The 27,999-nt window shown below is 40.6% G+C and overlaps 1 protein-coding gene and 1 non-coding gene across 6 annotated transcripts in view; one reads left to right on the top strand and one right to left on the bottom strand.

Moving 5' to 3' along the window:
- ALDH1L1 (aldehyde dehydrogenase 1 family member L1) overlaps positions 1–27,999 on the bottom strand; it is a 141,833-nt gene that overhangs the window by 45,593 nt on the left and 68,241 nt on the right. For all 5 annotated transcript variants that reach the window (XM_047849812.1, XM_047849810.1, XM_047849813.1 and 2 more), the window contains 2 exons: positions 2,442–2,589; positions 686–805 (listed from right to left, as the gene is read on the bottom strand). In XM_047849812.1, coding sequence (XP_047705768.1) covers positions 686–805; positions 2,442–2,589 — 268 coding nt within the window. The remainder of the gene's footprint in view (positions 1–685; positions 806–2,441; positions 2,590–27,999) is intronic.
- On the top strand, positions 5,470–5,576 carry LOC125161443 (U6 spliceosomal RNA). Its single transcript, XR_007150630.1, has one exon. It is a non-coding gene; the product is annotated as a U6 spliceosomal RNA (small nuclear RNA).

Below are 27,999 nucleotides of genomic sequence, written 5' to 3'. Positions count from 1 at the left end.
TTCCCCAAATAGGCCGCAAGGTGGTAACAGGTCATGTTTCTGCCCAAGGGTACTGTATCCCCTTGTTTGTGTCCCCACAGCCAGTCCACCCCTTTGTCAATTATTTTCTTTAAACTCCCTTCCAGTGACCCAGTTGAGTGTGCTATGTGCTTTCCGCAGGCCCTGAGGGATGCCATAGGTAGGGCAGAATGGAAAACTGAGTATACACTTGTAGGAGTAAGTGTTGTTTCAGGTAGGTGTGTATGTAAGAATACAATATGCACATACTGGGTTATGACAAAAAAGGGTCACAGTCAAGAAAGTCTGACAAACATGAGATTCAAGGAAGAATTCCCAACAGTGGGCTTTACACATATTCAAGAGGGTAAGGCCCATGCTGAGGTTGTTGTTGATGCGTGGAGGGGGAGGGAATGGCTTCATTTCTTCCATGGGGGATTTTAGCTCTGGTCCATCTCTGAAGCAGGCTCCAGACCTTTGGAATCCTCCTGCCTTCCTGGTCTAGCTCCCCTCTGGGCCATTCCTGTAGGGAGGGCTGGAAACTGACTACAACCATTCTGTGTGCGAATAGAGGCCCCCTAAGCAGGGGTCCCCAGACACCAGGTGAGGGAGTAGATGAGAAAGAAGAAAAGGCCAAGGAGGGGGCAGGTGGAAGGAGAGCAGAAGGGGGTGCTAAACCTGCACTCACACTTCCGTCTGTTGGGTTGATGGTCTCATAGGTCTTGGCACCCTCAGCATCCACAAACAGTCCCCCAATGAAGAGTTGGTGGGGCATTCGGAGGGTGAGCTTGTTCACCGCCTTTTCCACCTGGGAAAGGAAGTTTTACAGGGATTCACTGCAGTGTGGATCCTTCACAATGTGCATCAGTGGCAGATACAGACCCACAGAAGGACATAGGAAACACTCAGAGATGGATAGATAACCATTCATGCACACACATGCGTGTGCAGTCATGCACACTTGTGCACACTCATGCACACACACACAGATAGCCAAGGGGCCAGGGCTCAAGGCCCCTTGGCCTTCTCAGGTCTCTAGCCAAATCCAGTTCTGCTGCCTTCCTAGGCTCAGGGAGCTATTATGTGGGCAGTGGTGGCAGCTGAACAATAAGAAGCGATGAAGAGCATAGAATCTGAAGTCAGGCTGCTTGGCCTGCAACCCCTGTCCTGCCATTTACCTGCTGTGTGATCTCAGGCTGGTTGCTAGGCCTCTGCAAGTAGGAAGTGCCAGTTGACAGACAGACACTTGTGAGTCACCAGACATGACATCAACCCCATCGCTCACTTCCCTGTAGACCTGAAATTCCCTCCCAAATGGCATCCTCTGGGACACCATTCTTCTCCTGAAATCTGTTCATCAGTCATCTGTCTGCAGTCCTAAGGCCAACCTGGTATCCATCCTGGCTGCCTACACTTTCTTCATCAGCTTTTGTTCCAAACTATCCCAATGATAATTCCTGTGGGAGCTCGTAGCCTACCAATACACCTCAGGATGATTTTTCAAGAGTTTCTTTTAAAAATAAGCTAGCAGGGGTGCTTGGGTGATCTCAAGATTCATGAGTTCAAGCCCTGCATTGGGCTCTTTATGGTCAACACAGAGCCCACTTCAGATACTCTGCCCCCTGCCTCTCTGTCCCTCACCACTTACACACACACACACACACACACACACACACACACAGTCTTTCTCTCTCTCAAAAATGAATAAAACATTTAAAAATTTAAAAATAAATTTGCAATTACATCATTACACTTCCATATATACAAATTGAATGTATAGGATCACTTGTTTCCCTTATTGGGAAAAAGTTCCCAATTCCTCATTCTCTGTCTCTTTCTCTCCCTCTCTTCCTGTCTAGCTTCCTCCCTCCATCCCTTCTTCTCTCTCTTTTGGCATTTCAACAAAAGGAATTTAATGCATGCAGTTGGTTGCACAGGTGATGAAAGAGCTGAGAGTTCATGAGTCAACCCAGAGATTGATAACAGCAGCAAGCGCCTGCCATTACTAGATTAGAAGGACAAATGGAGGAAGTGGTGGTCCCAGAACTAGGGTCTAGGGTCCCCCAGCAGAACTAGAGTCCTGGAAGGGTGATCTGGTAGGGGCCAGGGCCACAGCAGCAAGGAGGCAACTACTGGGAAAAACCACCAAAGGAGAAAGAGGGTGAGAAGTACTCTGTAAAAGCCACTTCTTAATATCCTACTCTCATATCTTTGGGGGTCGGAATTTATCCCATAGACAAAAATTTCCTCTGTTGCACTGGGCTAATTGGACTGGCAGCCTCAGGCTATCAGGGTTACCAGGGAGAGTTTGGGACACTGAAGCTAGGCTCTTGAGTGCCCTGGTTTCTGGGATGTCCAGGTTTTCCCCATGTGTCATTGTGGATCCACGGATGTGTTTGAGAAGTCTGCAGAGCCAAGCCCACGTGGAGGGGCCCAGGACTCACATAGTCAATGATGCACTCGCTCTCTTTGTTGTCCCCTCGTAGCTTCTTCACTAATAGTTGGATGAAGTCCCCAAAGGTGGTTGCCATGTAAACATCTTCATTTTCTAATTCCAGTCCATCACACAGCTCCTTCACTTCCTCAACCAGTCTGGAGAAAAGAAGATGGAAAAGCGGGATCATGGAAAGAGGCTGGGCAGACCTGCCTCATTCTAGTGGCAGAGGTTATGGTGCCAAACATTTACCCAGAAGGGAACTTCATATTAACAGCCAAAGTGTGGGTGTTAAGCTAGAACTGGGGCTAAGAGCCCAATCCATGGATTCAGAAGGCCCTAGTTTCAAGTTGTGTCTCCACCACTTACTAATATGTGACCTTGCACAAGTGGAAAACTCCTCTGAGCCTTAGTTTCTTCACCAGCAAAACTGGAATAATACCTCTTCTACTATTTTCTGATAAGCAAATGAGACAATCTACATGTTGATATAATCAATAAGAGATTAATAATAGTCACTGAAAGATATGTTAAAATAATGAAAAGGTTGGGGCGCCTGGGCAGCTCAGGCAGTTAAGCGTCCAACTCTTGATTTCGGCTCAGGTCATGATCCCAGGGCCGTGGCATAGAACCCCACATCGAGCTCTGCACTGAGTGTGGAGCCTGCTTAAGATCCTCTGTCTCTCTTTCTCCCCCTCTGCCTCTCTCCCCTGCTTTCTCACTCTCTAAAATAATAATAATAATAAAAATAATGAAAAGGCAAACCACAGATTGGGGGAACATATTTCCAAATAATATCTGATAAAGGACTTTCATTCAGAATATATAAAGAACTCTCATATTTCAATACTAACAAAAAAAGAAACAATCCAAGTAAAAATGGGCAAAAGATTGAACAGATGCTTCACCAAAGAAGAAATGCAGATGGAAAAAAGCATATGAAAGTATGTTCAACATCACAATTTCCCATCATTAGGGAAATGCAAATTAAAATGACAATGGGGGGGCGCCTGGGTGGAGCAGTCGGTTAAGCGTCCGACTTCAGTCAGGTCACGATCTCGCGGTCCGTGAGTTCGAGCCCCGCGTCAGGCTCTGGGCTGATGGCTCAGAGCCTGGAGCCTGTTTCCGATTCTGTGTCTCCCTCTCTCTGTGCCCCTCCCCCGTTCATGCTCTGTCTCTCTCTGTCCCCAAAATAAATAAACGTTGAAAAAAAAATGTTTTTTTAAAAATTAAAAAAAAAAATGACAATGGGATATGTCTACACACTTACCAGAATATCTAAAATTAAAGTCTGACCATACATATCACTGGGAAAGATGCAGAGCAACTGAGCTCTCATACACTGCTAGTGGGATTGTTTAAAATGGTACTTTGGAAACCATGCTGGAGAGCAGTTTGGCAGTTTCTTAAAAATTAAACATATTCTTCCCATTTTACTCTCAGATATTTACTCAAGAGAAATAAAAACCTACATATAGACAGAAAACGGTAGAGTAGGAAGCTCCAAAGATCCATTCCTCCACCTAAACAGCTCCTAAGCTGGCAGAATTGTCTGAATCAAATATTCTGGAACTCTAGAGTCAGTCAAACATTTGCAACACCCGGGAAGAAAATGATGAATAGGTTGGTAAATGTCAGCAAATTTCAGCATTTCATGAGGTGTTACTCCCCATCCCTCCTGTAGGAGGCAGTGGGGGAAGCTGAACTTGTTCCTGGTGCAGCTTTCTGGAGCCAGGGTGGGCAGTAAGGACCTTCTCCTCCCTACATGTAGATTGTATGTTCTGAGTGCTGATGTTCCTTTTGATCACTGAGGGGCCAGCACAAAGACTGGCAGCTGCAGTTTTAACCCCCAAAGGCTGAAGCAACTTCCAGGAGATTTTAAAAGACAGTACTTTCCCCCCTCTTTTGGGAGTCAGACATTTAAGAAAATCCTTGCTAGGCCACTGGCTGATCACAGAGATAACAAAACAGAAACTTCAATTACTACATACAATGAGGAATACACACTTTACAAAAGAAAAAAAGTTGGGAAAAGTCACAAACGGATAAATGAAACCCTCCACAAGCAAGACTTAGCAATTACTGAGGACTGAGAGGATACATTCTCAGAATTATACAACATAACACTCAAAATGTCCAGTTTTGAACAAAAAATAGTAAAACATACAAAGAAACAGGCAAATATAGCTGATTTGCAGTAAAAATAAAAGAATTTGGAAGCAATCATCCTTAGTAAAACCAGATATTAGAATTATTAGTCAAAGATATTTAATCAACTATCTTAAAGATGTACAATGATTTAAAGGAAACCCTGGAGAAACAGTAAAGGGAATAAGGAAAATGATGTAAGAAAAAATGAGAATATCAATAAAGACATAGAAATTTTAATAATAAACCAAACAAATTCTCAAGCTGACGAATACAATAACTAAAATAAAAAACTCACTAGGGAGGTTCAAATCAGATTTGACCAAACAGAAGAAAGGATTGCTGAACTTGAAATTATCCAGTATGAAGAAAAGAAGGAAAAAAGAATGAATAAAAATGAATAGAGTCTGTGGGACACCATCAAACTCATCAACATTCTCATTTTAGGAGTTCCAAAGAAGAGAGATAGGAAGGGCTGAAAAAATATTTGAAGAAATAATGTCCCAAAAGTTCTCAAGTCTGAGGAAACACATGAATATATACATCCATCAATTCTAAGGAGGATAAACTCAAAGAGATTTATGCCACAACACATTACAGTCAATTTGTTGAAACCCAAAGACAAATAAGGAATTTGGAAAATAGTAAGAGAAAACGAACTCATACCTACAAAGGATCTTCCCTAAAATTAAAAGTTGATTCCCCTTGGGGAGCCTGAGTGGCTCAGTCAGTTGAGCACCAACTTTGGCTCAGGTCAGGATCTCATGGCTTGTGGATTTGAGACCATGTCGGGCTCTGCATTGACAGTGTGGAGCCTGCTTGGGATTCTCTCTTTCCCTCTCTCTCTCTGTCCCTCCCCCACTCTCACTTTCTCTCAAAAATAAATTTTAGTGCTCACTTCAGCAGCACATATCCTAAAATTGGAATGATACAGAGAAGATTAGCATGGCCCCTGTGCAAGGATGACACGCAAATTTGTGAAGCGTTCCATATTTTTTCATATTAAAAAAAAATTTTTTTAAACTTCCTGTTAAAAAAATAAACAAATAAATTTTAAAAAACTTTTAAAAAGTTAATTTAAAAAAGAAACACTAAAGAGAACCTTTCAGGCTGAAATGAAAGGACACTGAAGAGTAATTCAAAGTAATAAGAAAAAAGTAAAGAACACTGGTAAAGGTAACCACATGGGTAAATATGAAAGCCAGTATTACTGTACTTTTGGTATGGTTTGCAACTACTCTCTTTTTCCTATATAATAGCCAAATGCAGAACACAATCATTTTAAGTCAATATTAATGGCTATGCAGTGCATAGAGATATCATCTGTGACAATAATAGTTGGGGTAGGAACAGAGATATATAGGATTAGAGTATATACTATTGAAACTAAGTTGATATTATTTAAATTACACTGTAATATGTTAATTGTAATCTCTAAGGTAATTAAGAAATAACTGTTAAAAAGGGAATCAAAGTGGCACATTACCCAGAAAAGGGAGGGCAGTAATAAAAAAACTGAGAAACAAAAAGCATAAAAGACATACCAAAAACAAATAGGTAAAGAGAAGTAAATCCTTCTTTACCAGTAATCTGGTTAAATGAAAATAACTCTATTAAAAACATACATTGAAAAGTTGGATAAAATACATCATCCATCCAGATGCTGCTAGATATTCACTTTAGATGTAAGTACACACAAAAAATTCAAAGCAAAAAGATGGAAAAGGTATCTCATGCAAGACTAACCAAAAGGCAGCTGGGTTGCTATATTACTGTCAGAAAAAAATAGACTGTATATAAAAATGGGTTATGTGAAACAGAGACTATTAATAAAAGGTTCAACATAGCAAGAGAATATAACAATTATAAACATACAGGCACCAACAACACAGCCCCTGAAATACATATAGCAAAAACAGAAAGGAAAAATAGAATTTTCTATAATAGTAGTTGGAGACTAAAATGCCCATCTTTCAATAATTAAACGACACTATAAACCAATTATACACATACAGAACGGACATATACAGAATACTCTACCCAAGAAGAGCAGAATGCACATTCTTCTCAAGTACACATGGGATATTCTCCAGGATAAACTATTTGTTAGGCTACACAATAAGTCTTTTTGTTGTTTTTTCCCTTAATGTTTATTTGTGTGTGTGTGTGTGAGAGAGAGAGAGAGTGAGACAGAGTGAAACAGGGGAGGGGTACAGAGAGAGGGAAACACAGTATCTGAAGAAGGCTCCAGGCTCTGAGCTGTCAGCACAGAGCCCGGTGTGGTGCTCAAACCCACCAACTGAGAGATCATGACCTGAGCCAAAGTGGGATGCCTAACCAACTGAACCACCAGGTTCCCCAGGATACACAATAAGTCTTAATAAATTTTAAAAGATTTAAATCTCATAAAACATCTTTTCTGATCACGAGTGGAATGCAACTAGAAATCAGTAGCAGAAGAAAAATTGGAAAATTTACAAATATGTGGAAATTGAATGGCATGCCCTTAAACAACCAATGGGTGAAAGAAGAAATCACAAAGAAAATGAAAATACCTTTAGTCAAAGAAAAACAAAAACACAACATGCCAAAACTTATGGATTGTAACAAAGGTAGTACAGACAGAAATCTGTAACTGTAAATGCATACATTGAAAAAGATCTCAAGTCAATATCTTAATTGTACATCTTAAGGAATTTTTTAAAAGAGTAACCGAAACTCAAAGCAAGTAGAAGGAAGGAAATAATAAAGATTAGAGCAGATATAGATAAACTAGAGAATAAAAGGACAATACAGAAAATCAAAAATCAACAAAATTGACGAATCTGACTGACCAAGAAAAAGAAAAATAGAAAAAGACTTAAATTACCAGAATCAGAAATGAAAGTGCTTATGCCAATTTTACAGAAATAAAAAGGATAAGAGAATATTGTGATACATTATACAGCAAAAAAAAAAAAAATTGATTACCTAGATTAAATGGACAAATTGCTAGAAACATGCAATCTACATAAACTAACTCATGAAGTAGAAAATCTGAATAGACCCGTAACTACTAAAGAAATTAAATAAATAATCACAAAACCACCCAACAAAGAAAGCCCAGGGCTGAATGGCTTCACCAATCCTTCTCAAAATCATCCCCCCCCCCCAGAAGGATTGAAGAAGGAACACTTCCTGACTAATTTGATGAGGCCAAAAATACCCTGATACCAAAGCCAGAAAAAGACACTACAAGAAAAGGAAATTTCAGGCCAATATTCCTTATGAATAAAAATGCAAAAATCCTCAACAAAATACTAGTAAGCTGAATTCACTGTGAATAAGTGGAATTCACAGTTGCAAGGATGGTTTACCTTATGGTCAAGGGGGCAAGGTTTCAGTTATACAGGGTGAACAAGTTCTAGAGATATAATGTACATCAAGTTGACTATAGTTAATAATATTGTACTGTGTACTAGAAATTTGGTAAAAGAGTAGCTCTCAGGGGCCCCTGGGTGGCTCAGTTGGTTAAGTGTCCAACTTCAGCTCAGGTCATGATCTCACAGTTTGTGGGTTCAAGTCACATGTCAGGTTCTGTGCTGACAGCTCAGAGCCTAGAGCCTGCTTTGGGTTCATCTCTCTCTCTCCCTCTACCCCTCTCCTGCTCAATGCTCTGTTTCTTTCTGTCTCTCAAAAATAAATAAATGTTTTAAAAAATTAAAGAAAAAAGTAATTCTCAGATGCTCTCACTGCCAAAAAATAAAAGTGACTATGTGAGATGGATATGTTAATTAGTTTGATTGTAATGATCATTTCACTATATATATCAGAGCATACTATTGCATACCTTAAATATTTACATTTTTATTAAATAAAGGAAAATTAATAAAACTGCTTTTAAGCTATGAAGCAAGAAAAGGCAGTAAAGGAGGAAGAAAGGACTTATTTGCTCACATAATAAGCACAACTGGGTTGCGTCCTCAGTGTCTCTGTGCATAGTCACAGCAAATTACCCCCAGGTTTTTGGTTTAAAGCAGAAATTAGTTAGCCTCAGCCTGTTTTTATAAATAAAGTTTTATCAGAACACACACTTGCAAAGATTTCACACCAAAAAAAACACCCCTGACATATTATAATTTTTTTAAAACAACTTGACATATTATTGGAGCCAATAAGCAAACTCAGCAATGTTGCAGGGTATAAAAGCAATACATGAAAATCAGTTGCATTTCTATACATTAGCACTGAACACTACAAAAAAGAAATTAAGGAAACAATTTCATTTATAATAGCATCAAGAGGAATATAATAGCAATAAAGTAACTCAGGAGAAAACAGAGTTGTGCACTGAGAACTATAAGAAAGAAATTTTAAAGGGCCTGAATAAAATGAAAAAAATCTCCATTTTCATGAATTAGAAGATTTAATATTGTTCAGATGAATCACTACCCAAAGTGATCTTCAGTTTCAATGACACTTCTATTAAAATCCCAACATGTTTGTTTTCCTATGTTTTGTTTTGTTTTGTTTTTTTCATACCCAGTCCCACTGATCCACCAAGACAGCTCACAGAACTCACTATGTAATCATACTTCTCACTAAGATTTATTACAAGGAAAGGAAATAAGGGAAAACTAGCAAAAGAAGGCATATGATCAAAGCCAGGAGGAAGCCAGATGCAAGATGCCAAGGACTGTCTCCCAGTGGAGTCACAAAGGACACGCTTATTTCTTCCAGCAATGAATTATGACAATACAGGTCTTTACACCGTGTCTCCAGAGAATCAGCACCTAAGGTATTTCCTTAACGCTAGCTATCTAGACACCCAATGCCTTGCACTTACCAAAAGGACTCCCCAAAGCAAGGCAAGTGCTGAGCATAAGCCATGTTGTTTTCATGATCTAGAGGCGATTGATTGCTAGCCTTCCAGATTTCAGTCCAGCATGTAAAGAGTTTGGAGGTCCTCACTCCCATTCTCACAAGAAGAAAAAACTGTAAATCAAAACTCTTCTTAGATCCACAAGAGAATTGAGGTCACAGGGCAGAGTGCTGCCCCCAACACTGGAGAGGCAGAAAAACACAGCTTGCTTGAGCAGAAATGCACAAGTAGAAGCTGCTGACGGGAACACTTTAAAATTGCTGGAAGCATCATGTGAACTAATTGAGAATTAAAATTGTTGAGAAATAAATAAAACTAAATAGAGAACTAGTTGAGAATTAAAAATTCTTGGGGGTCTGGTCTTATGAGGGACCCCATGATTTTGTGAGTTTTACCTCTAGGAGTCACACATCAGGTTCTCAGGGGAAGATCGGAGGCAAATCCCTTAGTGCTTCTGGCAGGAGGAGGGGAAAGTAGTCATTTTGAAATACCCCCACAGCATTCTGCTCTTAACAAGGCCTACCCTCAAGAGAAACTGTTTTATTAGAAGTTAACCAACCTGAGGGAAGAGTAATACCCACCTCTGGCCCTCTCTACCTTTCCTGCAACACCAGAGTAGAGAAAGACTGAAAGATACTTGTGAAGGTCACATCACAGGGAGACAGACTCACTAAAAGACTGAGACCTAATCATACAACTATCTAAGGCTTCCTTTCATACCACATCTTAACTCTGTATCAAGAGTGCTCCTGCAAAATAATAGGGGGTTTTGTGAAAAGAAGGCAGATTCTCTTTAGTCTCTAGGAAAACCCAAAGACAAGAGAGAACACACAAAGATGCTAGAAGTTTTATTCTTTGACACCTACAACTATAACACAGCCTAACCCCTAACCAGATAAACATAAAACCTCACAGTAAAGGCCTATCTACTCGTTTCCATTACTCAATATAGTATGTCCACCTTTCAACAGAAAATTACAAGGCATACTAAAAGTAAAAATAAGCAGTCAGAAGGGACCAAGAAAGGATGAGACCCAGACTCAAATATGGCAGAGATTTGGGTATTATACTGGGGAGTTAAAGATAAATATGCTCAATATGATAAGGGCTTTAATGGGAAAAGTGGACAACATGTAAGAAAGGAGTAGTAATGTAAGCAGAGATATGGAGACTTTAAGAAAGAATTAAAAGGAAATGCTAGAAATAAGCACAGTAATAAATGAGGAATGCCTTTGAGGGATTCACCAGTAGATTGAACACAAGGAAGAAAAGAATCAGTAAGTGTGAAGACAAGTCAATAGGAACTTCTAAAACCAAAACGCAAAAAGAAGAAGGAATGCAAAAGAGCAGAATGTCCAAAACTGTGAGACAATTACTAAAGGAATAACGTAAACATAATTGGAATATTGGAAGGAAAAGTGAGAAAGGAATCAAAGAAATGTTTGAAGTAATAATTGCTGAGAATTTTCCAAAACTAGAGAGACATTAAATCACAGATGCAGGAAGCTCAAAGAACACAAAGTAGTATTTAAAAAAAAAAAACACCATATATCTACATAAGCACACCCTATTCAAACTGTAGAAAATCAAAGATAAAGAGAAAATCTTGTAAGAAATCAGAGGAATGAGAATCTTACTTACAGAAGAACAAGAATGATATTTACATTGGGCTTCTCTTCAGAAACCATGCCAGTAAGAAGAGAATGGAGTGAACTATCTAGAGTATTAAAAGAAGAAGTCAACATAGAATTCTGTATCCAGCAAGATTATTCTTTTGTTTTTTAAATATTTATTTATTTATTTATTTATTTATTTGAGAGAAAGAGTACACATGCATGAGCAGGGGAGAGGCAGAGAGAGAGAGGGAGAGAGAGAATCCTAAGCAGGCTCTGTACTATCGATGCAAAGCCAGATGTGGGGCACAGTCTCATGAAACCATGAAATCATAATCTGAACCAAAATCAAGATTTGGGAGCTTAACTGAGTCACCAGGCACCTTGGCAGCAAAATTATTCTTAAAAAGTGAAATAAGGGGCACTTGGGTGGCTCAGTCAGTTAAGCGTCTGACTCTTGGCTCAGGTCACGATCTCATGGTTGGTAAGACTGAGCCCCACAATGGGCTCTCTACTGCCAGCGTGGAGCCTGCTTTGCGATTCTCTCTCTCCCTCTCTGCTTCTCACCTGCTCTTGCTCTCTCTCCCTCTCAAAATAAATAAACTTTAAAAAATGTTTTTAAGTGAAAGAAAAAGAAAGACTTTCTCAGAAAAACAAAAATTGAGGAAATTTGTTGACATTACTTGCTTTGTCTTGGAGACCCTGACACCCTCATGTTTATAGACACAGATATATACTAGATATAGAGGGGGGGAATACAGATACATAAATATAGATATGTAGATATACATGCATATATAGAGAGAATGATAGGTATAGATATATTTTCTGCTCTGTCAGCTGGGAGAGCCAAGAAGCAATAGCACACGAGTGAAAATGAGCACACTTAGCACCCATATCTTGGTTTCTAATTCCATTCTCCAATAAAAGGAAACAAGAATCCTAGGAGAAATGCTTGATTCCAGGGCTGTGGCAGGGAATATACAAGAACATCTTGTAGTGCCACAAAGTAAGGAAGAGTTTGTAAAAGGATGGGGGTATGTCAAATGTATATAAGATACAACTGAAAGAGTTTTCAATAGACAAAGCTTAAACAATCTGAGGGAAAAAATAAATAAATTAGTATTGGATTTAACCCAAGTATAAGAAAAATATCTCTAACTCCATACTGTTATAAATAAATGACTGAATAAATAAATAAATGGGGGAAGAGAGACAACTCTCCATGCAGAAGAATTTTAAATAATTTAGGTAAATACTCTTGTTTTCAGGAGCCTTGAACACGGGCTGCATATAGTAGCTTCCTTCCAAAGAATACAATAAGGAAATGGGAGGAAAAGAGTAAGTTCACAATACAGACACCCGACAAGTATGAACTCAGCCAGGTGATTATGGTCAACATCAACAGTGATACGTCATGTTGATAGCATGCTCCCTTTATATGTGAGAAAAATGCCACTTTATCTCTGTATTTCCCCAAACCCATATCCCTTACTAATTATGAGGGAAAACATCAGATAAATCTCCACTGAAGGACAGTTTTAAAGGGGGCCAAGATGGCTGAGCACCATGGAAGTTCTCGGCTTCTGAAATGCAGCTAGATCAGCTCCAAATCATTTTGCACACCTAGGAAATTGATCTGAGGATTAACACAACAATCTGCATAACTTGAGCCTCAGAATTCAGCAGGTACACACTCCAGAGAGGTGAACTGGGAGAGAGAGAAGCCATGGAGGGTAGGGAGCTGTTTCTGCAGAGAGAGGACAGAGAAGGGTGGGGGGAGAGTGTGGTATAATGGGAGAGTACTGCCAAAGTGCTGGAGAGAAAGAGAAAGAGTGGAAACAGTCACAAGGGACTGAATAAGAATCTGTTTCCCAAAACCACTGACAGTGAGAAAGAAGAGGGTTTCAATACCATTAGGACTCTATAAATAGGGGAGTGCAGAGTCGGAAATTCTGGAGCTCAATACCCAGTGGTGTTCTGGTGAGGAAACAAGGTGAGTCCCCAGAAGCAGGCTGCGAGGTCCAAGGGGCCCATGGACCACATGGGGAAAAGTCCTTCCCCTGCATGGAGGTCATTTTGTAGAAGCCATATTGACTCTCCATAGGCAAAGGTCCCAGCAGACCCCAGAGAACAGCCACATTTGCTGATATTAGAACAAAGACACCAGAGTGTGGTAAAACCTGGCACCAGCTGTGTATTGTGATTTACCATAATCTCCAAACCTTTGCTGCTGTGTGATCCCACGAACTTTTTCATGGGCAAGCCAGCACTCAGCCATTGCTCAGCAAGACCCTCCCCCAGAGGTTCAGACTGGGTCCAAGCTGCAGGGTTCTCAGAAATGATGGATTTGGAAACATAGCCTCATCTGAGATAAAATTTGGGAGGGAGGTGCTGCCTCACAGGTTGATGGCTTGAACATGGACATTGTAGAAGTGGGGCATGGACAGAAGCCTAAGGCAAAAAGAGGGGTGCTTGATTGCAGGTCAGTGAGAGCAGAGTTCCTGTGCCAGAAACTAGAAAAACTGGGTGACACCATTTTCACCTCTCCCACACAGGCTCATACACATGCTCACACACCAGAGCCATCCACCCCAGGAAGCTAAGCAGCACCATCTAGTGGAGAACAGAGCTGTAACACCAAGCCCTGCCCAGCTGCACCCACGACGCACACACCCTAGAGGACCACCACGTCTCTCCACCTGCTTAGTGTATGAACTATCGCGTGCTTCATAGTTTCAGTTCTGGGGAAACTGGATGTAATTCCATTCAGCTTTCATTCTGTTTGCTGGTTCATCTATTCAGGGTTGTTGTTTTTTTGCTTTTGTTTAAATTGCTTTTTATTCCTCTTTTTCTCCTTTCTTTTCTTGTATAGAGAAAGAGAAAATTTTGTCTTTATTTTTCTTTTTTGAAAAAATTTTAATTCTTTTTGCTACTTTTTTTGTAAATTTATTCTATTTCGCTTTCTTTATTTCATTTAATTCTATTTTATTGCAGATAATTTTTAAAGTTTTTAAACTTTTTATTACATTTTTTTTCTTTTCTTTCCCTTTCTTTTCTATCCTACCAAACTCCTTTCAACAATCAGACCAAACACACCTAGGATCTAACTCCCTTTTTTAAAAATTTTCTGTTGTTTTAATTTCTTAGTTTTTAATCTTTATTTTATAAATTATTTTTATTTATCCAAATGACAAAACAAAGGAATTCACCCCCCTCCCCCAAAAAAGAACAGGAAGAATTGACAGTCAGGGTTTTAAATCAACACAGATACAAGCAAGATGTCTGAAATAGAATTTAGAACCATCATAGCAAGAATACTAGCAGGGGTTGAAAAAAGCATAGAATCCCTTTCTGTGGAGATAAAAGAAGTAAAATCTAGTCAGGATGAAATAAAAAATGCTATAGCTGAGATGCAATCTTTTTTTTTAATTAAAAAAATTTTTTTCAATGTTTATTTTTTGCAGAGAGAGAGAGAGAGAGAGAGAGAGAGCCAGGGCAGGGGAGGGGCATAGAGAGAGGGAGACAGAGAATCCAAAGAACTGTGAGATCATGACCTGAGCTGAAGTTGGACGCTCAACCAACTGAGCCACCCAAGTGCCCCACAAGATACAATTTTTTTTTTTTCAACGTTTATTTATTTTTGGGACAGAGAGAGACAGAGCATGAACGGGGGAGGGGCAGAGAGAGAGGGAGACACAGAATCGGAAACAGGCTCCAGGCTCCGAGCCATCAGCCCAGAGCCTGACGCGGGGCTCGAACTCATGGACCGCGAGATCGTGACCTGGCTGAAGCCGGACGCTTAACCGACTGCGCCACCCAGGCGCCCCAAGATACAATTTTGAATGGATGCCACAGCAGCAAGGTTGGACGAAGCAGAACAGTGAATCAGTGATATAGAAGACAAAATTATGGAGAATAATGAAACAGAAAAAAAAGACGGAAACTAAGGGAAAGAGCGTGGTACAAGAATTAGAGAACTCATTTATTAAAAAGGAATAACACCTGAATCATAGGAGTCCCACTGAGGGGCAGATTACAAAATACCTGACCAGTATTCCTAAAAATTGTTAACATCATCGAAATCAAAGCAAGTCTGAGAAATTATCACAGTCTAGAGGAGACCTAATGACTAAATGTAATGCAGCGTCCCAATGGAGTACTGGGACAGTACACAGAGACATTACACAGAAAAATAAGGAAATCTGAATAAAGTAGATGAATTTTAATGATCAATAATGTAGCAATATTGGATCACTGATTGTGACAAATGTACCATACTAATGAAGGATGTTAATAATGAGGTGACTAGATATGGAGTATGTGGGAATGCTCTGTATTATCTTCACAAAGTTTTGGAAATCTAAAACTATTATAAAATAAAAAGTTTATGAAAAATAATAGTCCTCTACTACTCTGTGATGAGTAAATGGGACAATTCATAAATAATAGTTAAATGTAGTTTTATTACTTTTATTTATTATTATTATTATTATTATTATTTACTGTCTACTTAGAGTTTATTTTCCACTTGGTACAAGGCACACATGCTTACAGAATGTCAGGAAGGCTTGTGTGTGGCTTGGATAGTAAAGAGTGGGGTTCTCTCAACTTCCTTTTTGGTGTTTTGCTGTTTCGATATAAAAGATCCCAACTGCTTTTGCTTGCTGCGGCCTGCCTATCTGAAGGGAGGGAAGCAAAGGGGCTCTGATGTGCTTCCTGAAGCCTGGTGGCTGGTGGTGGCCACTCAGGACTGGAGCCCAGTGTAGGCATTGCCAAGCTGGCCACACAGCTGCTTCCTAATGGTTTCCAGAGCCAAGTCACACATCATTATGCTACTGGTAGCCTGAGGAGATTCTGAGAATTCTGGGGACTCCAACACTGTAGTCATGAATGGGAGAGTGGACTTCCTGAAAAAAAAGCTTGGCCACCTTGGTCAGCCTTGGGGAGAAAGGGATGGTGAGGGATGGCTTCCCCAAGACGCTCTGCACTTCCACAGGAGCTGTTACTGAAAATGGAACCCAGGCGGTGCATACCACCTTGATCACATCTGATCTTATATGATATTGGAAGATAAGCAGGGTTAGGCCTGGTTAGTACTTGAATGAGAGACTAGTATAATTTTAATTGTCTGTTTACTTTGTCTTCCCCAAAGCACTTACAGTCTTGGAATTATATCTGTTTTGTCCCTTACTAAAATCATAACTCCAGCACAATGCCTACTAAGTGCTCAATTTGTTGATGCCACTAATGAATACATGACCTCACATTGTGGTTCTCATTAACACAAATTCTAAGCCACAACCTCCATCCTCCACTTCTAGCAGGTATTTGAGTTTTCTGAGCTCCAAAGAGGACCTTACATTTGTTTTTGATATTTTTCATCTGGTTGCAAGGGGACAAGAGTCCAGCTCCACAAAGGGCCTTTACACCCTGATTTTTCAGCCAGTGTGTTCCCATCCTCCCAGCTTTACTGCATTCCTAAGAGGTATCAGTTGGCTATACAGCACACATAAGTAGCAGTGTTCAATAGCCTAGTGTAAAGGACAGAGCCAAGAACACATAAGTGAGCTTTGGGCAGATGCTGGTATCTATTATTGTATATGCTTTCGGTAGTATTATTCATTCTGTGGTGTATCTTTAATTCTTAATTCTGCATTTTGGGTGTAAGAAAGCCAAGGTATTTTTTTTTCATAAGCCTGTTGCAGTCCAGCTCTCACAGTGAGATGTGTGTTTTCCCTCTACTTCTCCAGAATCCCTTTTCATTCTCCTCTATCTTGTGTCCTAGCAGGCTAGATTTCGTGGACTATATTAAAGTCATTTATACTGTAAAGTGACTCACCTTTGGACCTCTGGTTTTATTTGGCCAATAGAAGATTTTGGTAGGAGACTGGAGGTTAAGAAGAAAGAGATTACAGTATTTATCCTCTTGCTTCCTCACTGCTGGCCCACAGGTTGGGAGAACGGTGTTTCTATTCCAATGGTCACAGCTCCTATCATGAAACCCTCTCTAAAGCTGCAAACTGCCAGGTTCCTTCTTCTTGCCTCTGTAGGCTCAGCCTCCCAACTCTTGTGAGTCTCAAGGTGCCATGACATTCTTTATTGATCCTCCCTGTCCCAACCCTTGTATATAGACCCCTCATTAAACTCTCTTAAATTGTCCATCTATATTGTGCCATCTGTGTCCTGTGGGACCTTGGCTAACACACTGGGTCTCTGATATCTCCTAAGCTGCCTGCCTAGAGACACTGCTCAAAGAAGAAATGAGGAAGAGCTTAAGTTTGTTGCTTCTGATTTTTTGTTGTGTTGTTGTTGTCTTTTCTGTTGTTGTTATTGCTTCTGTTCTTAATGCTGTATTTAAGAAGCATGACAAAGAGTCCCACAAGCTCCTTGGTCCACAAATTGAATAAAATACTTTGTCTCCTTTTCATTCTTCTCTTTCTTTTCCTCTTTCTCTTCTCTGTCCTCTTTCTTCTCTTTCTCCTCCTCCTCTGCCTCATCCTGTCCCTTCTTCTTATTTTTGAATTAGGATATTTCCCAGTATTCCATCCCAGAATCACAGACCAAACTCAGATAGTTCAGGAGAATAAGGTCATTAGTTGAGCATTAGGAGAATCTGGCTCATTAGTTGGGTTTCTGTCCCCAACAAGAGGATCTGTGTGTGGATGGAAAAGTTGGAGGCAGAATCAAAGGTAAAGAATCAGAGTTCTTAATGCTCTTGAAGTAACATCAAGAAAATGACAGAATAGAAAGACCCAGATCCTTCTTCCTCCCAAAGAAACACTAACTCAGTAATACATGAGCCAATCCCCTTTGTGAGAAATTCAGAGAAAACCAGTTAAAAGGCTCCTATACCTCTGACAAGTGTAAAACCAGCTGCATTGAAGCCATTAGGAAATTTGTGGCACCCTCTTGCCATACTGTCTGTCCCCTGGTACAGCACTATGTGATTGGGAGGAAATTCCAAGCTCCCAGCTTCTTACTGGGGAGGGAAAGACAAACATGGACCACATGTCCAATGTTCTGATCTTTCAGGAGAGCTGCTCAAGGGTCTGGTTTCTGTCTTACCAGTCTCAGAGTACTGATGGGACCTGGCATATTCCAGATGCCTGGCAACCATTGGAAAATGAAACATCTGGGCGATGTGCTGCTGCTCCAGAGGATCCATGGTACAGGAGCCAAAGGCTAACACAGCTCAGCAGACTCTCCTCCCTCAAGGGGGATGAGAAGAGTGGAATGTGGAATATGCATCCAGTATTCTAACTTTGGGGGGTTACTCAATGGGCTGGTCTCTGTCTAGTCTGGCTTAGGGTAGTGACAGGACCCAAAATACTCTAGATGCCTGAAGTCTGTTAGGAACAAAAAAAGAGCTGGGCATCATTCTACTTCATAGAACTTGTGATACAACAGACAGACACCAGAGGGAGCAAAAGATTATGAGCTCCTGAACAAACAAACCAAGAAACACCCAGCAAGTTCCTCAAATTAGAAATTTACATATACAAGTCCAAAGAAGACACATCCACAGAAAATGTTTGAGAGGCCTCCAGGATCTCTTGCCAGGCTTACGGGTAAAGATCTTTCCTTGTACAAAGTCAGTCTGTAAAGACTTGGAGGGGTGGTTATTTTTTTCAAATGCACAAATACAAACCCAAAGTTACAAGAAACATGAAGAAATCACCCCATCAAAGGAATAAAATAAAACTCCATAAATTGGCCCTGAAGAAACAGATGTATGAATTACCTGACAATGAATTCACAATAACCATCATAAAGATGCTCAACAAACTCAGGAAGATGATATATGAATAAAATGAGAATTCTGCAAGGAGATAGAAAATATAAAAAAAAAAAACCAAGCAGAAATTTGGGGACTGAAGAATGCAATGACTAAAGTGAACAATTCACCAGAAGCGTTCAACAAAAGACTGGATCAAGCAGAAGAAAGAATCTGTGAACTTGTAACAGGTCATCTGAAATGATCAAGCCTGTGAAGCAAAAAGAAAAATTATAAAAAGGGAGAAGAGGCAAGATGGCGGCTTAGGAGGACGCTGGGCTCACCGCACGTCCTGCTGATCACTTAGATTCCATCTACACCTGCCTAAATAACCCAGAAAACCGCCACAGGATTAGCAGAACAGAGTCGCCGGAGCCAAACGCAGACGAGAGGCCCACGTAAGAGGGTAGGAAGGGCGGCGAGGCGGTACGCGCTCCACGGACTGGCGGGAGGGAGCCGGGGCGGAGGGGCGGCTCGCCGGCCAAGCAGAGCCCCCGAGTCTGGCTTGCAAAAGCGGAGGGGCCGGGCGGACTGTGTTCCGACAGCAAGCGCGACTTAGCGTCTGGGAGGTCATAAGTTAACAGCTCTGCTCAGAAAGCGGGAAGGCTGGAGGACAAATGGAGGGAGAGCTGCTGAGCCCCCTGACAACAGAGCTCAGTTTGGTGGGGAACAAAGGCGCTCGCCAGCGCCATCTCCCCCGCCCATCCCCCAGCCGAAATCCCAAAGGGAACCGGTTCCTGCCAGGGAACTTGCTCGCTCCTCGCAAACACCCAACTCTGCGCTTCGGCGGAGCCAAACCTCTGGCAGCGGATCTGACTCCCTCCCGCTGCCACAGGGCCCCTCCTGAAGTGGATCACCTAAGGAGAAGCGATCTAAGCCTGCCCCTCCTGCCCCCGAGCACCTTGCCTACCCATCCCAACTAATACGCCAGATCCCCAGCATCACAAGCCTGGCAGGGTGCAAGTAGCCCAGACGAGCCACACCACCCCACAGTGAATCCCACCCCTAGGAGAGGGGAAGAGAAGGCACACACCAGTCTGACTATGGCCCCAGCGGTGGGCTGGGGGCAGACATCAGGTCTGACTGCGGCCCCGCCCACCAACTCCAGTTATACACCACAGCACAGGGGAAGTGCCCTGCAGGTCCTCACCATGCCAGGGACTATCCAAAATGACCAAGCGGAAGAACTCCCCTCAGAAGAATCTCCAGGAAATAACAACAGCTAATGAGCTGATCAAAAAGGATTTAAATACTATAACAGAAAGTGAATTTAGAATAATAGTCATAAAATTAATCGCTGGGCTTGAAAACAGTATAGAGGACAGCAGAGAATCTCTTGCTACAGAGATCAAGGGACTAAGGAACAGTCACGAGGAGCTGAAAAACGCTTTAAACGAAATGCATAACAAAATGGAAACCACCACAGCTCGGCTTGAAGAGGCAGAGGAGAGAATAGGTGAACTAGAAGATAAAGTTATGGAAAAAGAGGAAGCTGAGAAAAAGAGAGATAAAAAAATCCAGGAGTATGAGGGGAAAATTAGAGAATTAAGTGATATACTAAAAAGAAATAATATACGCATAATTGGTATCCCAGAGGAGGAAGAGACAGGGAAAGGTGCTGAAGGGGTACTTGAAGAAATAATAGCTGAGAACTTCCCTGAACTGGGGAAGGAAAAAGGCATTGAAATCCAAGAGGCACAGAGAACTCCCTTCAGACGTAACTTGAATCGATCTTCTGCACGACATATCATAGTGAAACTGGCAAAATACAAGGATAAAGAGAAAATTCTGAAAGCTGCAAGGGGTAAACATGCCCTCACATATAAAGGGAGACCTATAAGACTCGTGACTGATCTCTCTTTTGAAACTTGGCAGGCCAGAAAGAATTGGCACCAGATTTTCAGGGTGCTAGACACAAAAAATATGCAGCCAAGAATCCTTTATCCAGCAAGTCTGTCATTTAGAATAGAAGGAGAGATAAAGGTCTTCCCAAACAAACAAAAACTGAAGGAATTTGTCACCACTAAACCAGCCCTACAAGAGATCCTAAGGGGGACCCTGTGAGACAAAGTGCCAGAGACATCACTACAAGCATAAAACATACAGACATCACAATGACCCTAAACCCGTATCTTTCTATAATAACACTGAATGTAAATGGATTAAATGTGCCAACCAAAAGACATAGGGTATCAGAATGGATAAAAAAACAAGACCCATCTATTTGCTGTCTACAAGAGACTCATTTTAGACCTGAGGACACCTTTAGATTGAGAGTGAGGGGATGGAGAACTATTTATCATGCGACTGGAAGCCAAAAGAAAGCTGGAGTAGCCATACTTATATCAGACAAACTAGACTTTAAATTAAAGGCTGTAACAAGAGATGAAGAAGGGCATTATATAATAATTACAGGGTCTATCCATCAGGAAGAGCTAACAATTATAAATGTCTATGCGCCGAATACCAGAGCCCCCAAATATATAAAACAATTACTCATAAACATAAGCAACCTTATTGATAAGAATGTGGTAATTGCAGGGGACTTTAATACACCACTTACAGATGTGGATAGATCATCTAGACACACGGTCAATAAAGAAACAAGGGCCCTGAATGAGACATTGGATCAGATGGACTTGACAGATATATTTAGAACTCTGCATCCCAAAGCAACAGAATATACTTTCTTCTCGAGTGCACATGGAACATTCTCCAAGATAGATCATATACTGGGTCACAAAACAGCCCTTCATAAGTTTACAAGAAGTGAAATTATACCATGCTTACTTTCAGACCACAATGCTATGAAGCTTGAAATCAACCACAGAAAAAAGTCTGGAAAACCTCCAAAAGCATGGAGGTTAAAGAACACCCTACTAACGAATGAGTGGGTCAACCAGGCAATTAGAGAAGAAATAAAAAAATATATGGAAACAAACGAAAATGAAAATACAACAATCCAAACGCTTTGGGACGCAGCAAAGGCAGTCCTGAGAGGAAAATACATTGCAATCCAGGCCTATCTCAAGAAACAAGAAAAATCCCAAATACAAAATCTAACAGCACACCTAAAGGAACTAGAAGCAGAACAGCAAAGGCAGCCTAAGCCCAGCAGAAGAAGAGAAATAATAAAGATCAGAGCAGAAATAAACAATATAGAAACTAAAAAAACTGTAGAGCAGATCAACGAAACCAAGAGTTGGTTTTTTGAAAAAGTAAACAAAATTGACAAACCTCTAGCCAGGCTTCTCAAAAAGAAAAGGGAGATGACCCAAATAGATAAAATCATGAATGAAAATGGAATTATTACAACCAATCCCTCAGAGATACAAACAATTATCAGGGAATACTATGAAAACTTATATGCCAACAAATTGGACAACCTGGAAGAAATGGACAAATTCCTGAACACCCACACTCTTCCAAAACTCAATCAGGATGAAATAGAAAGCTTGAACAGACCCATAACCAGCGAAGAAATTGAATCGGTTATCAAAAATCTCCCAACAAATAAGAGTCCAGGACCAGATGGCTTCCCAGGGGAGTTCTACCAGACGTTTAAAGCAGAGATAATACCTATCCTTCTCAAGCTATTCCAAGAAATAGAAAGGGAAGGAAAACTTCCAGACTCATTCTATGAAGCCAGTATTACTTTGATTCCTAAACCAGACAGAGACCCAGTAAAAAAAGAGAACTACAGGCCAATATCCCTGATGAATATGGATGCAAAAATTCAGTAAGATACTAGCAAATCGAATTCAACGGCATATAAAAAGAATTATTCACCATGATCAAGTGGGATTCATTCCTGGGATGCAGGGCTGGTTCAACATTCGCAAATCAATCAACGTGATACATCACATTAACAAAAAAAGAGAGAAGAACCATATGATCCTGTCAATCGATGCAGAAAAGGCCTTCGACAAAATCCAGCACCCTTTCTTAATAAAAACCCTTGAGAAAGTCGGGATAGAAGGAACATATTTAAAGATCATAAAAGCCATTTATGAAAAGCCCACAGCTAACATCATCCTCAACGGGGAAAAACTGAAAGCTTTTTCCCTGAGATCAGGAACACGACAACGATGCCCACTCTCACCGCTGCTGTTTAACATAGTGCTGGAAGTTCTAGCATCAGCAATCAGACAACAAAAGGAAATCAAAGGCATCAAAATTGGCAAAGATGAAGTCAAGCTTTCGCTTTTTGCAGATGACATGATATTATACATGGAAAACCCCATAGGCTCCACCAAAAGTCTGCTAGAACTGATACATGAATTCAGCAAAGTTGCAGGATACAAAATCAATGCACAGAAATCAGTTGCATTCTTATACACTAACAATGAAGCCACAGAAAGACAAATAAAGAAACTGATCCCATTCACAATTGCACCAAGAAGCATAAAATACCTAGGAATAAATCTAACCAAAGATGTAAAGGATCTGTATGCTGAAAACTATAGAAAGCTTATGAAGGAAATTGAAGAAGATTTAAAGAAATGGAAAGACATTCCCTGCTCATGGATTGGAAAAATAAATATTGTCAAAATGTCAATACTACCCAAAGCTATCTACACATTCAATGCAATCCCAATCCAAATTGCACCAGCATTCTTCTCGAAACTAGAACAAGCAATCCTAAAATTCATATGGAACCACAAAAGGCCCCGAATAGCCAAAGTAATTTTGAAGAAGAAGACCAAAGCAGGAGGCATCACAATCCCAGACTTTAGCCTCTACTACAAAGCTGTCATCATCAAGACAGCATGGTATTGGCACAAAAACAGACACATAGACCAATGGAATAGAATAGAAACCCCAGAACTAGACCCACAAACGTATGGCCAACTCATCTTTGACAAAGCAGGAAAGAACATCCAATGGAAAAAAGACAGCCTCTTTAACAAATGGTGCTGGGAGAACTGGACAGCAACATGCAGAAGGTTGAAACTAGACCACTTTCTCACACCATTCACAAAAATAAACTCAAAATGGATAAAGGACCTAAATGTGAGACAGGAAACCATCAAAACCTTAGAGGAGAAAGCAGGAAAAGACCTCTCTGACCTCAGCCGTAGCAATCTCTTACTCGACACATCCCCAAAGGCAAGGGAATTAAAAGCAAAAGTGAATTACTGGGACCTTATGAAGATAAAAAGCTTCTGCACAGCAAAGGAAACAACCAACAAAACTAAAAGGCAACCAACGGAATGGGAAAAGATATTCGCAAATGACATATCGGACAAAGGGCTAGTATTCAAAATCTATAAAGAGCTCACCAAACTCCACACCCAAAAAACAAATAACCCAGTGAAGAAATGGGCAGAAAACATGAATAGACACTTCTCTAAAGAAGACATCCGGATGGCCAACAGGCACATGAAAAGATGTTCAGCGTCGCTCCTTATCAGGGAAATACAAATCAAAACCACACTCAGGTATCACCTCACGCCAGTCAGAGTGGCCAAAATGAACAAATCAGGAGACTATAGATGCTGGAGAGGATGTGGAGAAACGGGAACCCTCTTGCACTGTTGGTGGGAATGCAAATTGGTGCAGCCGCTCTGGAAAGCAGTGTGGAGGTTCCTCAGAAAATTAAAAATAGACCTACCCTATGACCCAGCAATAGCACTGCTAGGAATTTATCCAAGGGATACAGGAGCACTGATGCATAGGGCCACTTGTACCCCAATGTTCATAGCAGCACTCTCAACAATAGCCAAATTATGGAAAGAGCCTAAATGTCCATCAACTGATGAATGGACAAAGAAATTGTGGTTTATATACACAACGGAATATTACGTGGCAATGAGAAAAAATGAAATATGGCCTTTTGTAGCAACGTGGATGGAACTGGAGAGTGTGATGCTAAGTGAAATAAGCCATACAGAGAAAGACAGATACCATATGGTTTCACTCCTATGTGGATCCTGAGAAACTTAACAGGAACCCATGGGGGAGGGGAAGGAAAAAAAAAAAAAAGAGGTTAGAATGGGAGACAGCCAAAGCATAGGAGACTGTTAAAAACTGAGAACAAACTGAGGGTTGATGGGGGGTGGGAGGGAGGAGAGGGTGGGTGATGGGTATTGAGGAGGGCACCTTTTGGGATGAGCACTGGGTGTTGTATGGAAACCAATTTGTCAATAAATTTCAGAAAAAAAAAGAGAAAGCAGTACAATAAGAGCTAAAAACTATAGATAAAAAATATACAGTGACACTAATATCCTAAAAAAAAAAAAAAAAAAAAAAAAAAAAAAAAAAGGGAGAAGAAAGACTAAAAGGCTTATGGGAGACCATCAATGGACCAATATATACGTTATGAGAATTTCAGAAGAAAGAGAAAAAGGGAAGAAAGGTTATTTTTTAAAAAATAATGGCCAGTGATGCCTGGGTGGCTCTGTCGGTTGAGTGTCCAAATTCAGCTCAGGTCATGATCTCGTTGTTGACAAGTTCAAACCCCACATCTGACTCTGTGCTGACAGCTCACAGCCTGGAGCCTGCTTTAGATTCTGTGTCTTCCTCTCTCTCTATCCCTCCCCTGTTCATGCTTTGTCTCCCTCTGTCTAAATAAACATTTAAAAAATAATAATAATGGCCAGAAATGTCCCAAATCTAGGGAAAGATTCAGACATATTTAAATCCAAATAATTTCCAAATAAGATGAACTAAATGGACTACCAATAAGAGCCAAAGTATGGAGAGAGCCCAAATGTCCATCAATGGATGAATGGATAAAGATGTGGTATATATACACAATGGAGTATTACTTGGCAATCAAAAAGAATGAAATCTTAACCATTTGCAACTACATGGAGGGAAGTAGAGGATATTATGATAAGTGAAATTAGTCAGAGAAAAACAAATATCATATGACTTCCCTCATATGGGGGTTTTAAGATACAAAACAGATGAACATAAGGGAAGGGAAACAAAAATAATATAAAAACAGGAAGGGAGACAAAACATAAGAGACTCTTAAATATGGAAAACAGAGGGTTACTGGAGGAATTGTGAGAGTAGGGATGGGCTAAATGGGTAAGGGGCATTAAGGATTCTATTCCTGAAATCACTTTTGCACTATATGCCAACTAACTTGGATGTACATTCTAAAAATAAATTTAAAAAAAAGATGAACTAAATGAAGTCCACACAAAGCATTATAATCAAATTGTCAAAAGTCAAATCCAAAGAGAAAATTTGGAAAGCAGAAATAAAAAAGCAATTTGTTACATACAAGGGGACCTCCATAACAGTCTCAGTAGATTTCTAGCAAGAACATTACAGGACAGCAAGGAGTATTTCTTTCAAAGTACTAAAAGAAAAAGAAACTGCCAACCAAGAATACTAAATCCACAAAAACTGTCCTTTAAACATTAAGAAGAGACATTTCCCTAAAAAAGCTAAGGAAGTGCATCACCAAGATACCTTCGTTACAAGAAATGCTAAAGGGAGTCCTTCCAGGTTAAGTTAAAAGATGCTAAAGAACAACATGAAAGCATATGGAGATATAAAGCTCACTGGTAAAGGTAAGTATGTGGACAAATACAGAACACTGTAATACTGTAACAGTACATAAACAACTTTAAATTCTGGAACAGAAATTAAAGGACAAAATAATTTTTTAAAACTATATGTTAATGGACACAATATAAAAAGATGTAAGTTATAATATCAATAACGAAGTGTGAGGGGGAGAGGTAAAATAGTGGAATTTTTGTATAAAATTAAACTTAAGTTGTTATCAGCTTAAAATAGAATGTTTTATATAAACCCCATGGTAACCAAAGAAAATACTTATGGAAGATACACAAAAGAAAATGAGAAAAATCAAAGCATTTTGCTACAAAAAAAATCAATAAAACACAAGAAGAGAGGACAAAAGAGACAAAAGAGCTACAAGACATAAATCAATTCTTAAAATGGTAATAGTAGGAGCACCTGGGTGGCTCAGTTAAGTGTCCGACTTCAGCTCAGATCATGATCTCATAGCTTGTGGGTTCAAGCCCCACATTGGGCTATGTGCTGACAGCTCAAAGCCTGGAGCTGCTTCAGATTCTGTGTCTCCCTCTTTCTCTCTGCCCCTCCCCCACTCATGCTCTCTCTTTCTCAAAAATAAAGAAACATTAAAAAAAATTAATGAAAATGGTAATAGTAGTCCTTCTCTATCAATAATTACCTCAAGTGAAAATGGATTAAACTTCCTAATCAAAATATAGAGTGGCTGAATGGATTTTCAAAAAAGATAAAACAAGATACAACAATATGCTTTCTAGAAGAGACTCACTTCATGTTCAAGGACACACATAGGCTGAAAGTGAAAGAATGGAAAAAAGGTAGTCTGTGAAAATGGTAACTAAAGGAGAGCAAAGGTGGCTCTACTTGTATTAACAGAATCAATTTTAAGGCAAAAACTATCACAAGAGAAAAGGAGGGACATGATATAATGATAGAAGGCCCAATTCACCAGGAAGATATAATAATTATAAATATATATGAATTCAACATCAGGCCACTTAAATTTATAAAGCAAACATTAACAAAACAGAAGAAATAGAATCACAAGACATCGAGGGAAGATGGTGGCGTAGGAGGACGCTGGGCTCACCGCACGTCCTGCTGATCACTTAGATTCCACCTACACCTGCCTAAATAACCCAGAAAACCATCAGAAGACTAGCAGAATGGAGTCTCCAGAGCCAAGCACAGACGAGAGGCCACAGAAGAGGGTAGGAAGGGCGGTGAGGCAGTGCGCGCTACACGGACTGGCAGGAGGGAGCCGGGGCAGAGGGGCGGCCCACCGGCCAAGCAGAGCCCCCGAGTCTGGCTGGCAAAAGCAGAGGGGTCGGACGGAGTGTGTTCAGACAGCAAGCGGGACTTGACATCTGGAAGGTTATAAGCTAACAGCTCTTCTCAGAGAATGGGAAGGCTGGAGGACAACAGGAGGGAGAGTTGTTGAGCCCTGGAGGACAGAGCTCAGCTTGGCGGGGAACAAAGGCGCTCACCAGCACCATCTCACTCGCCCATCCCTCAGCCAAAATCCCAAAGGGAACGAGTTCCTGTCAGGGAACTTCCTTGCACCGCGCCCCCAACGGTGTGCTTCTGCGGATCCACCCCTCCAGAGGCGGGTCTGACTCCCTCCCACTGCCACAGGGCCCCTCCCAAAGCG

Source organism: Prionailurus viverrinus, chromosome A2 (genome assembly GCF_022837055.1).
Source record: "Prionailurus viverrinus isolate Anna chromosome A2, UM_Priviv_1.0, whole genome shotgun sequence".
Classification (NCBI taxonomy): Eukaryota; Metazoa; Chordata; class Mammalia; order Carnivora; family Felidae; genus Prionailurus; species Prionailurus viverrinus.
Note: the sequence above shows the minus strand (reverse complement) of the source record. Positions and strands in the feature narration are given on the sequence as shown.